Raw genomic sequence first — 12,682 nt, 5'->3', positions numbered from 1 at the left:
TTGTGTAAGGAATATTTATTTCCACTGAGATGATAAGGAACTGGCAGTAAGGGAAGATCACAAAGACATGGGTTCTGGGACCATACTGATTGAGGTCTAAAACTGCTCAGAGAGCAGGTCACACAGTCTCTGGGAAACATCTTCTTTACTTGTGCGGATGGTGAGCCGGTACATCTGTATGGGCAGAGAAGAGACTTGTGAACAATCTTCTACGTGCATAAATCAATTATAAGCATTACCCAGGAAAATGACACAACTGCAAACTCTTAGAAGGATTCTTCAAGAACCATTAACCATAGCCAAGCTTTAAATAAGATTTATCCTTTACCTGTGCCTGCACATTAGGTTCGAGGCGTAGCAGGCATCCAACCTGTCGGGATTTTGTTTGGATGATTCCAGCTGCCACAAAATTGGACGGGTTTGGATCAACATTTTCCAAAAAGGCAGGTCCAAATCCAATGAGCTGAGAAGGTAACAAAATGATATTACACAAAAAGTATACACAGTTATGTTCTACACCAATGGAATTTGAATCAGCTTTCATTAGCTTAAAATTGGTGCTGGCAAAAACAGAAAAGGTTTTTTCTATTGCTAAGTTCTTTGCTAATACCCCTTCCTGCAGCCCTCACATCAACCACTAACTTCTGCAGGTATGATGTCCAGACACACTGGGCTGCCTGCAGCAACAGTTTACAAATCTTTCCCCATCATGGCCAAATGCCAGGACCTTCCAATCACTAAGCCCTGTCCCCACACATTCCTAGCAAGAATAAGCAGGAGATGGAAAAGGGGTTGCAAGCTTTGAACAGTAAGTGTTAAAGCTTTGCCTAAAATGTGTCAGACTGCTCCACGTATGTGCAGGCAAATTTAGCTGCCATTAATTCATACCGACAGTAGTTTACCCCTAAGTTAACCTCCAGCTTTTATGTCTACTACGCTTACTCAGTGATCCTCCACCCCTGCGGCCTGGCTCTGTGATCTCCTGCTTTGATAAAGAATGACCTGTACTTTCAAAGCTAATAGGTTTTGCAATTATTGACATTTCAACAGTGGCATCTACAGGCTATGAACTGCTAATACAAATCATCCAAGCTACACAAAAAACAGGAATTATTTATTCTGTGGATCAATAAATATTTTCAGTAACAAACAAAATTTTAAGTTTCAGCTTTACCAGAGGAGTACTATTAGAATAATCAGGAAAAAAGGCAAACCAAAATCAAAATAACCAACACCTTTTGCTAAATTCCATTACTGTGTATAGCACCAACCTTGGCTTTAGTGATTTCAGTATCCATGGGATTTTTTGCCTTGAAAATGTTCTGAACTTCTTGCTTGGGCCTGCAGGAATTAAGAAACTATACTTAACAAGCTTTGAGCAAAGATTACACAGCAAAATCCAGTGTAAATAATTATATCTGGAAAATCTTCAGTTTGATGTATGCATTTTCCAGAAGGTCAAGGTTGTAAAATAAAATCATAAAACACAATTTAATTAGGACTGAATTCTGTGAAATTCCAAATTTGTTCCAGGTGGTGGTTTTTGCTCATCACACCTCATGCTAAGCCTGGCCAATATCTCAATGCAACAGAATGCAGACATTACCCATCTTGATAACAGTGGATGTTGGCATTTCTCAAACAATGTAGTAACTGAGATTACATTACCCACTGAGCTGTTTCCAGCGTTGAAAAAAGTCTTGGGCTTCCATCTCGGTTGGTTGAAAGAATTTATTGATAGTGATAGGAAGCTTCACAGAGAAATTATGGAAAGCACCTCCATACCTGTAAAAAAAAAAAAAAAATAAGAGCAGATTTACCTTCAACAGCCAATCTGAGGAAAGTAAGCATTGTATCACCCAGGATGAATGAGACAATATTGAACTGTGCCAGGCACAAAAAAAAACATATGGTCCAGAATTGACCTTTAAATATTCTTAAAGCCATCACTGTTTCCAGCAACAGTTACTTTTACCATTTCCCAAATGTCTTTGAACCCGCTCTGAATAGGTTTCCAGATGGTTTGTTAATCCTATTCAGGCAGATGTCCTATACAATGAGGCTGCATAATATCTGAATCTGTCACACCTATGGATACTGAAATACTATTCTTTTTCACTATGATAACAAACAAAACTAAAAAGAGTGTAATACCTAAACTGGATGTTGAGGACCGGCGCCTCCACAAACTCCTGCACTCACTCAATGTTGACCACTTGCTGCACTTGCGCACCTCCATCAACTGTGGACTCCACTGGCTTAGACTGGAGATTCAGACGTAAGAGATCGTCAAGGAGAATAAGGCAATGGTGAATGTGAGACTGTCCTATTGAAAAATCTGTATATTTTTTAACCCCACAAATTCACAATTCAACAGAGCATAATTTAGATATTTCATGGAAAGCAGCCAAACCTTATCTTTAGGGGTGTTCATGTTCTTCAATCCCACTGAACTATGGCCTCTGACTACAAAATATGTGAATATTCATCTTTACTCATCTTTTACATATTTACTAATATGTCACCTTGATAATGAACACCGATTTCTCCAAGTATTAATGTTAGATTGAGGTTTATAGCGCCAACATATTACGCAGCACTGCTCATTAAATAGGGGTAGCAAATGACAGACAGTGACACAGAAGGAAAAGAGGACCCTGCCCGGAGGAGCTTACAATCTAGGTGGTAGGGCAAGTCTCACACAATAGGAAGGGAGATATGGAGTGATGGGAAGTAGTGAGGGAAGAGGAAGAAGTACCGTTGAAAGAAACGTGAAAGGTGAGGTCAGACAGGTAGGAAGCAAACCAAGAGAGAGCAGTGTCATGGATACCAATGGAGCACAGGATTTGGATTAGAAGGGGGTGATCAACAGTTTCAAATGCAGAGGAAAGATAAAGGAGAAGGAGGAGGAAAAAGTTGCCTTGGGACTTAGCTCTGTGGAGGTCACTGGCCACTTTAGTAAGGGCTGTTTCATGGAATGGGCAGCTCAGAAGCCAGAATTGAGAGGGTCAAGGAGAGAGTTGGTGCTCAGGTAATCGGTGAGTCTTTTGTAGACAAGGCGCTCAAGAAGTTTGGAGACATATGTGAAAAGGGAGATAGGATGGTAGCTAGAAGGTAAGGACCGGTCTAGTGCAGGTTTTTTCAGGATAGGGAGAATAATAGCATGTTTGAAAGCGGAGGGGTATTTACCAGTAGAAAGGGAGAGGTTGAAAAGTTGGGTTAGGGTGGGGGGCCAGGGTGGAGGAGTGGGCACAGAGCAGTTTAGAGGGAGCTGGGTCAAGTGAACAGGTAGTAGATGGAGATGATGTGAGAAGAGAGGAGACTTTGTCAAAAGTACCAGGACTGAGGCCAGTGATGATTTACAGGTGGAAGGGGTGGATATGGTTGGAGTGGCCCGGTGAGCAGAGACATCATGTCTGATTTTGTCAATTTTATCTCTAAAGTAGGTGGCTATGTCTTGGGCAGAGTAGGTTGTTGTTGGGGGAGCAGGTGTGGGATTTAGGAGGGAGTCAATTGTTGTGAATAGGCTGCGTGGGTTGTAACCTGGAGAAGAAATGACATTGGAGAAATAATTTTGCTTGGTGATAGTAAGTTCAGTGTTAAAGTGTTGTAGCCTGGCTTTGTGGTCCACAAAATCAACAGTGAGGCCAGATTTCCTCCACTGGCGCTCAGCTGCACGAACAGTCTTTTGTAAGTGTTTGGTGTGATTGTTGTGCCAGGGTCGGGGGTTTGCAGGGCAGGGGTAGGGGAAGGTGGCAGGGGCAACTTTATCCAGAGCCAAGGAAAGAGAATGGTTGAACTGGGTGACAGCTTCATCTGGGCAGGTGATTTAGGAGAGAGTGGGCGTTAGGGACGTAAGGCAGTTTGAGAATAGATTGTAGTCAAGGTTACAGATCTCTCTCATATCTACGAGCAATGACTATAGAGAAACCCCCCCCCCCCCTCTTTGAAGGCAAAGGTTTCTTACCCCTAGCGGTGATTCCACTATTATGATGCTGCTATAGACTGAGGCAATAAAAACATTCAAAGATTTGTGATTTGTGTCATGTTTTTTTTTTTTTTTTTGCTATGATCTTAAACATATTGCTTAGCGCATAGGTCTATCACCAAAGATTTTTTTTATCATTGCAACTGAACATTGAACAATAAAAACAAAAAAAGGATTCTTAACTCCAAACTAAGCTACCAAATCAGTTACAAAATGTGATCAACATTACAGAACAAGCCCAGTTGGATGCAACTAACAATTTATAGCTACCGAGTATCCTAGACCTTTTTCATAAGTTTATGTTTTATAATAGTTTGCACAAACCAGATACATACGAGGGGGTGCTGAAAAGTTCCTGGCTTTGCCTATGAAGAGAGAGAGACAGAGTTTTGAAATAACACATTTAATAAACATATTCCCCCCCTCAGACTGATGCACTTGGTACAGCGTAGTTGCAGCTTTTCTAAACCGTTCAAATAAAAGTTGGTTGGGCCGCAAGCCAGCTCTCAGCAGCATCTTTGATGTCAGAAATGTCCTAAAAACAATGCCCCTTCAGGTGTCATTATTATTATCAGGTGAACATTATCTGTTCACGAATTTCTTCAAATTCCTGAACAGATAATAGTCCAAAGGGGCCAGGTCAGGTGAGTAGGGGGGATGGTGGACCAATTGGAAATCCACCCAGGGTGTTCAATTTGACAGCAATAACATTGGACGTGTGCGCAGGTGCATTGTCCTGCAAAAAAAGGATCCCTTTGGTCAACTTTCCACGGCATTTCATCTTAATTGCCTCCTTTAGCTGGTCCAGGTTAGCATAATACTGTCTGGTGGTACTAGAGCCCTGAGGTAGGTAGTCCACTAACAGAATACCGTCTTTGTCCCAGAAAACGGACATCATGACTTTTTTGGATGATTTCTGGGTTAGGAAAGTCTTCGGGACGCGGGGACCCACTGTTGCGCCATTTCTTTGACTGTTCTTTGGTTTCAGAATCATAGATGTGGAGCCAGATTTCATCCTGTCACTAACCTAGCCAAAAAGTCCCGTGCAGCTTCAAAATGGGCCAAAACAGCTTTGGATGCTTCAACTCGTTCCTTCTTCTGATCACTGTTCGAACATTCCGGCACCCACTTCGCTGAAAGCTTACGCATGTCTAGGATTGTGGTGATAACAAACCCATCACGCTCCCTAGAGATGCCAAGTACCTGGACTATTTTTTTTTTGCGGATATTCGCCTGTCCTCAATAATCAGCTCATAAACAGCATCGCAGCTTGCCGTGTCAGTTGAGGTTGGGGGGCACCCACTGCGGGGTTCATCTTCAACGGTGAAATGCCCCGTCTTGAAACTAGATATCCAGGATTTGACAGTGCTGTAGGAAGGACACTTCTCCCCCAGTGTTTGTGACAGTCTCAGTGTGAATATCCTTTGCTGACTTTCCCTGGAGAAACAAAAACTTTGGGGCCCGTAACTCCATCGATGTGAAACTTACATATGCCTCTGCCATCACAGCTTCTCACTAAAAGAAAAAACAGTTTTAGGAATCGCAAAGACTCATTTTTCTATTTCATCTGGAAGGGGGCAAAGCCAGGAACTTCTCAGCATCCCCTTGTATATAAATATTATACCAGTAGTCCAGAATTACTATTAGAGCATTCTGCCTTACACAAATGTTATACACGGCAAGGCCTGAAATGTATGACCTTTTATTCTTAGCCATTCTGCATTCATAAAACCTAAAAAATATAACCCATAACTGGTTTCATTATTACTACTACTTGTGTGCGCAATTACTCAGACTGATTTTGAAAAGGATATTGGCTTTAAGCTCATCTGAGCAAATTAGTGTTGAAGTGAAGTTCTGGAACTGAGAAGACATCTTGTTGCCATAGAAAATAAACATACGACCTAGAAAAATAAAAAGAGAAAAGATAAAGGCTAAAATACAAAGACTGCCAGGCTACAGGTAGCCATTTAAAAATATGAATGTACAAATGTATTCTTGAAGCAAGCTACTGTGACAAAACAATTGGAATATCAATACCTTGTATCCAATAAAAATGTATTTCTACAAATCAACACAATCCATAATTCCTGATGTAAAGACAGCTAAATGTATATAGCCTGATTTTGCAACAGCGGAGTTCAACTCTGCCCTTCTCAAGTTTGGGAGGTAGGAGTGGAAATGCTTAGCTTGACACCAGAAGTGAGTCCAATTTACAGTGTTTGAAAGTTTGTGAACTCTTTAAAATGTTCTATATGTTTTTATGAATGTGACTAAAACGTCATCAGATTTTCAAAAAGTTCAGTGTTTTCCCCCCAGCCCCTTTTAGCTGGGCGCACCACACTATTTTCACTAACCACTCGGCTGTTTTCAGGTCGTCACTGAGGAGTTGGGTCACAATGTAATGGGCCTGACACCCGCCTACAATTTAATCCCACCCATCTTAAGAAAATTTTTGGGTTGAACCCTGAAGTTCTAAAAGAAGATTAAAAACCTAGCTAGTTAATTCGAATGGATAATGTATTGAAAAAAAAAATATTATCCAATACCATATCTGCAGATGGCGAAAGTGAAATATGAGTTCATAATCCTTCATATAATTTGAGGGTGAAATTAGAGTCTGGTATCTGGATGACAATGAGAATGGGGCTCCAGCTTAGCCATATAGTTCTACAACACATTTATGGATGTCTAACGGGGCGGAAACAAAGGAGGTGTCTGAGCACTTCAGAAAAATAGTTGTTGATGACCATAAAGCTGGAAAAGGTTATCAGGCATACAAGATCTTTAAAGAGTTTGGACTTCACCAGTCAACAGTCATACAGGTCGTGTACAAATGTAGCAAATTCAACAACATTGTTACCCTGCTAAGAAGTGGTCAACCATCAACGATAACTTCAACTGCGGTGTGTCTAGTAGTCGGAGAAGTTACAAAGGAGTCACTATGTGTATATATTTATCAACCTGTATTTCTGGATTCACTGTCTGTTTTCACATGCAGTTTTTTTTACCTCTGCCTATGAATGTGTTCTTTAGATTTTATGCTAGAATTTTACAGGTTTTCACATCTTTACTTCAAACTATTCATCAATTTTTGCTCCATTTATTTAGTAGAAGTTAATATTAAACCAACCTTACAATCTTTTTCCCAACAACACAGTTAAAGCTAAAAAATATAATCACCGCCACTGGAGAATTAAGGTGAACAACTCACTCCAGTAGCAATGTATGCATTATGAACATCTTTAGAAAGCGATTTATGAAATATAATGTTTGTGTTTTATATTTTTGTCAATGATCCTCCTTAAGAGGGCTATTTTTTAAAGCAGTGAATCTGTCATTCACTGAAACATACCCTGGTGGAGAATCAATTACTGCCACTGAAACACATGGACCAGGAAGATTCTCCACCAGATAATGTCAGAACAACCAATTCATAAATAGACCCCAAAGTGTGTTATGGACATCCTATAATGGCAGCTTGAAATGTATCTAAAATTCTGCAAGAAGAACTATTATTCTTTCTATTTCAGTAAAATTATATGTTAGTTCACTTTCTGCACTGGGCTGCCCTGAGCCTAAATATACAGAGGACTATCAAAAAATCATCATGCTGCAAAAACCTTTCAGGATTAAAGCTGAGTTTTTATTTTAAATGTAAGAGAGCTTCTTATTTTTTTATACTGCTTGTAGGCATGTAGGGCAGATGTGCACACACTAACATAAATATGTATAGATTAAACAGAGTGCTTCTGTTTTTTTTTTTTTTTGCTGTAATCCCGGAAATAAACCTCAAATCCCTGTGCTTCCAAGGTTTAAATAAACTCCGGATGCAGTAGTTGGAAAAACATCCAATTACTCAGCTTGCATTATTGCTTACCCAAATTTTGTCGAAATTCTGATTTCAAGCCAATCTGCAGCAGTTGATTCTCAAATAGGACACCATTATTTTTGCAGATAAACCTTCAAAAATATATAACAAAGATAAATGAATGCTTTCAGAGAGAAAGAACAAGAGGCAAATATTCTGTAAAAGTTTAACAATAATGAGAGGTAAAGGGTAAAGGTATGACTAAATTTACTAAAGCGTGAAAGGGACAAAGCATTTTGTGCACTAGAAATTTTGCCATTAGAGGGAGGTTTTATTATTGACAGCCCTTCTGCAAGCACAATGTGCAATTAAAAAGGGTAACAAATGTGTGATTTGTAATATCAAGGTTACTGGCTTTATTTCTGGGAACCACTAAGATCAGACTAAAGAAAACAGTTTAAGACAAACTGGCGACTGATCTCGTTAGGCAAAATTTCTTAACATTAGCTGATGTAATACTACAGAAAGACGGTAGACATTGTGCTTTAGATATATTAGTTTAGGTTTTAGTTTAAAGTTCTGAAATAGGGAATGAACACTCGTCCCCCTTGTTTTAACTCCCTTGCTTTCTCTCTTGCTCTATGTATGCTTTTCAGGTAATTAGAATAATAGAATAGATTGCAATAAAATTTTAGTATGCCAGGCCCTGGACTGCATACTTGAAGCTTATCCTATGCAGGGAAAGATGTTAATTGATATCCATAGCTGGGACCTATTGGGTTTAAATGTAAAATTATTCCATTGTTGATTATCCTGTGCCACCAACTTGTGTGTCACTGTGACAGCACTAGAAGGTAACTATGCCAGATGCCATGTTCTGCACAGAGACTTTTCTCTTCAGCTGCTTTGCTTGTACCTTCTGAGAAAAGCCATTCAAATCACATTATAGATAAGCCACAGACCATTGAGACCAAATATGCAATATGTTCAGTGAACATCAAGTTTATCAGCCCCCAACCCCCAACTGCAGTACAATGCAAAAATGAAGCCAAGCGAGCTAAACTACCACAAATGAAACTTATATTTTAGGTTAAATTTTAGGTGTCAGGTTGTCATGTTCACCCTCAGCCTTCAAAACTTTGTCCCCAGATCTGGTGATAAGGATTCAGCCTTAGGCTACGTACACACTTGCTATGGTTCTCGATCGATAATCCGCTCCGGGCCGATAACGAACGAGAATCTGGAATCTTATTTTGGCATCCCTGGTCTGAATATTTGTTTTGGGTCAAAATGTAATAAACCATGTCATCTAGTTGTGTAAAGAAATTCAGACTTTATTATTAACGATGAGGAAAAAGTAGACATACATCTAAAAGTAGATATACATCAGAGTGTCCTCTGATTCCAGTATATATTACATATTATACTTTTAAATAAATGAAATAAGCAAGCACAGTGTCTACCTGTCCTTTCAATCCTTTCAATCCTTTGTACCACTATGACTTCTGCAGGTCTACTTTAGGAATCCAAGTTGAAGAATTAGGAATTGGGGGTTAGGGTAGGAAAATTGGTGTTCTCCAGCCCTTCGTTTAGTAAATTTATACAGTCATACATTGCAGCATTTTGAAGGTTCAGTAAAATGCTGCGAAAAAGACTATTACAACTAAAAAGGAAGCATATACATGGGAATTGGCATGTTCTGCAAATCATCTGGCATCACCAAATCATCATCAGTAGCAGATTATTTCATCACATGTGGTAAGTGGACTCAGAACCATGTTAGATAAATGGAAGATACTCCTACTGCAATGCATGCAAAAATCATCAGAGCGCTCCATGGTGGCCCTCTGATACATGGTATTTGTTACATGGGTAGATGGAAGATTTCTGCATGTAACAGCTGTCTGGTTAAAGCAGCAGTGATAACTTATCTACCTGGAGAACATGCACTTTATGTACTTAGTTATAACAATTTATTTTTGTGTGCTTCACTTCATAGAAACTGTAGACAGAGAGGAGGAGGATAGAGTTTCTACTACTGCTTTGGACCCACTGGTTCTCCTCACCGACACAGGAAGCTTTCGCTGCTACCTGAATCCTCATCAGGTTGTTTTCCTTCTTATATAATTTGTTTTTTCCATTTTCTCCCCAACTATTTTGCTTAATTTCCTGTATTGGTAAGACAGTGAGAAGGATCACACCCCTCCTCTTCAAAATAATAAAACATTTTAGGCTGGCAATTTACAAGCTTCATTAGGATAAACTAAGAAAGAGGCAGCTGTTTCTGCTAATACTTTGTCACTCAGTATGTAGTACAAAATAGGGTTTAAATTATTTTCCTAGTTGATGATGGTAACGGTATAACTGAGGGACAGATAGGTGGAGAAGTCCAATTTTTGTCTTTGTTTTCAATTCACGGTGATAAGGCTTAGGAGAGATTCAAATCGGATAATTCAAATATTTGTCATGCCTCCTATTGTAATGAACAGCAGCTCCTTCCCAGATTGTATATTAGTTACACTTTTATAATTATTAGAAGTGGCTGCTGTATTAGATTTTCACCACAAAACTAAAACAGACTCCCGAGTTTTTGGTGGTCACTTAATTTGCATTAAATACTATTAGCAATACAGAGCCAAACTTCCTTTAAAAAAGGATAGTTCTGTAAAGCCCATATTCTACTTTAATAGACTTTTCTCATCTGGACTTTCTGTTCTCCCTGCTGTATGCCAATAAACACTGCTGCTTTAATACCATGAACACCTAGAAATGAAGAAGCTAGGCCGCAGAAGGAAAGGATGATGGTTAGATAAACTGGATTTGCCTTTCTTATTGGGTTTGGTTTGCTTACTTGTAGTAGGCATCATCAGCATCATGTACAGAAGGGTCTGGTTCCCCAGATGCCCCTTCTGAGAGTGTTGGAACATCGCTGTACCGGGCATCGGCGGCAGATAGAAAAAAACCAAGGGGAAAAGAGGCAGCAACATGGAGTACCATTAGTTCCCCCAATCCCAGCATGTTCACTAAAAAATGCATCTTTAACATGTATGTATGAGCAAAATTTCTATTAAAAAAATATTTAGCACAGCTTTGCAATTTAAGTTTTCATGCTAATTATTCTGCCAGCGATCCAGTGTATTACTATCTTCCAGTAGTGAGCCAGTACTTCCAGTACTACCGTACTGCTGAACTGACTTCCAAGCATTGTTGTCAGCCCTTTCTGACCTGCAGGACAATATTAGCGACTTTTTTTTTTTCCTTAATTTTGCCCTTTACAGATTCAGCACTTCCTCGGTTCCCACACAAGCTGTCTGTCGTTTTCCCCACTCCTGCTATTTCATTGCATTATTATTAAGTATTAAGTTGTTAACCCACAACAGGAAGTTGGCAGCCGACTGTATTTATATGAGGATCAGGTGTTTTTCAGTACATGCAGTGCTTTTGAACAGACAAGACAGAGAATCCTGCATGTATTAAAGAGCTGCGCCTAAATATGTCCTTTAATATTTTGACCACACATACATGCACATTGTGATATACATAACTGTCACAGCCAAATCTTGGGGCAATATACATTGTTATCCACAGAGTTTCCTATACGCATTGTAATCTATGCATTTCTAGGTGTCACTCCCCCCTTTTTCAGCATTAGCATTTTACCTTGAAAAATTATCTTCAGCCCCTGTAGTGACAGCAGCAACTGGCAGTGAAGTATCAGCAAAAACATCCACAAGCAAATTATCAGAGGACGCAGCAGGGGGTGCACCAGGACTGGTAGTAGACGGAGCTCCTAGACCCAGGAGGTCAGCAGAAGGAGAGGGAGTGGACTGCAAATATAAAAAGGTATCAGCAAAAATTAAACACCCAAATGGGCAATTTAATAATACATTTTAAAAAATTCTGTCACAATCGCCTCATTATCAAATAATTCATCAATAGATTTTTACATAACTTCCTGAAAAACTCGAAGGACACAAGAATTTCTTGCTGTTGGGTTTTACTAAAACCTGCAGGAGAATTGGACACGCAGCAAAACCATAAAGTGCAGTGGGTGACTAGTGTCTTTCAAACAGGGATTAATTCACATTATGTGGGGTGCAGTGCAGTTCACCGTGATTCACATAATAAGCAATATGCAAGGACATCAGATATTGCATAGAGAGCAATGTCTGATGTTTTCATATTTGCTTGCTATGCCTGCTATGTGCTGCAGTGTGTTTTGGATGTGGATTTCTGCCCCATTCAGAATATTGAATGGGGTCAGGATTGCAGCAGACAGCTATGCAATGCAGAAATACACATGGCAACTAGACTTCTAGTTGCACTCTAGACTAGACTAGACTTCTAGTAGCACTCTTAATGTTGTGTTTGATGGCTATCCGAAATTCTGCGAAGGAGAGACCAGAGATTCCAGCCCAAAGATGAAGATTGATAGAAGAAAAAGTTGAATTATTCAAAATAAGATTTAAAAAAAAATTACAAGCAAAAAAGTCAAACAGTAATATTATTCATCATACACAGTATTTACATCCAACATATTACACAGCGCTGTACAACGTCCATAGTCATGTCACTAGCTGTCCCTCAAAGGGGCTCGCACTCTAATGTCCCTACCATAGTCATACCTCTTTAATATAGTCGAAGGTCAATTTTGGGGAAGAAGCCAATTAACCTAGCTGAAAGTTTTTGGGATGTGGGAGGACACCAGAGTACCCAGAGAAAACCCAACCAAACAGGGGAGGAACTTGCAAATGCCATGCAGATCGTGTCCTGGCCGAGATGCGGACCAAGTGCCGCAAAATCTAAATATATAGCTCTAGGCTTCAGTGTACCTTAGGATAATATGAATCGCAAGAGACACACATGCAATCCTGATACAGGTT

General features: G+C 39.6%; 1 protein-coding gene across 1 annotated transcript in view; it reads right to left on the bottom strand.

Annotated features, from left to right (window-relative positions):
* AP2A2 (adaptor related protein complex 2 subunit alpha 2) overlaps nucleotides 1-12,682 on the bottom strand; it is a 55,700-nt gene continuing 43,018 nt past the window's right edge. The window contains exons 15-23 of the mRNA XM_072421700.1: nucleotides 11,460-11,626; nucleotides 10,651-10,728; nucleotides 7,869-7,951; nucleotides 5,803-5,892; nucleotides 2,155-2,278; nucleotides 1,669-1,785; nucleotides 1,272-1,341; nucleotides 329-463; nucleotides 1-174 (exon numbers count right to left, since the gene is read on the bottom strand). Coding sequence (XP_072277801.1) covers nucleotides 2,199-2,278; nucleotides 5,803-5,892; nucleotides 7,869-7,951; nucleotides 10,651-10,728; nucleotides 11,460-11,626 — 498 coding nt within the window. The 3' untranslated portion in view covers nucleotides 1-174; nucleotides 329-463; nucleotides 1,272-1,341; nucleotides 1,669-1,785; nucleotides 2,155-2,198. The remainder of the gene's footprint in view (nucleotides 175-328; nucleotides 464-1,271; nucleotides 1,342-1,668; nucleotides 1,786-2,154; nucleotides 2,279-5,802; nucleotides 5,893-7,868; nucleotides 7,952-10,650; nucleotides 10,729-11,459; nucleotides 11,627-12,682) is intronic.

Source organism: Pyxicephalus adspersus, chromosome 9 (genome assembly GCF_032062135.1).
Source record: "Pyxicephalus adspersus chromosome 9, UCB_Pads_2.0, whole genome shotgun sequence".
Taxonomy (NCBI): domain Eukaryota; kingdom Metazoa; phylum Chordata; class Amphibia; order Anura; family Pyxicephalidae; genus Pyxicephalus; species Pyxicephalus adspersus.
This window is presented reverse-complemented; position numbering and strand designations above follow the sequence as displayed.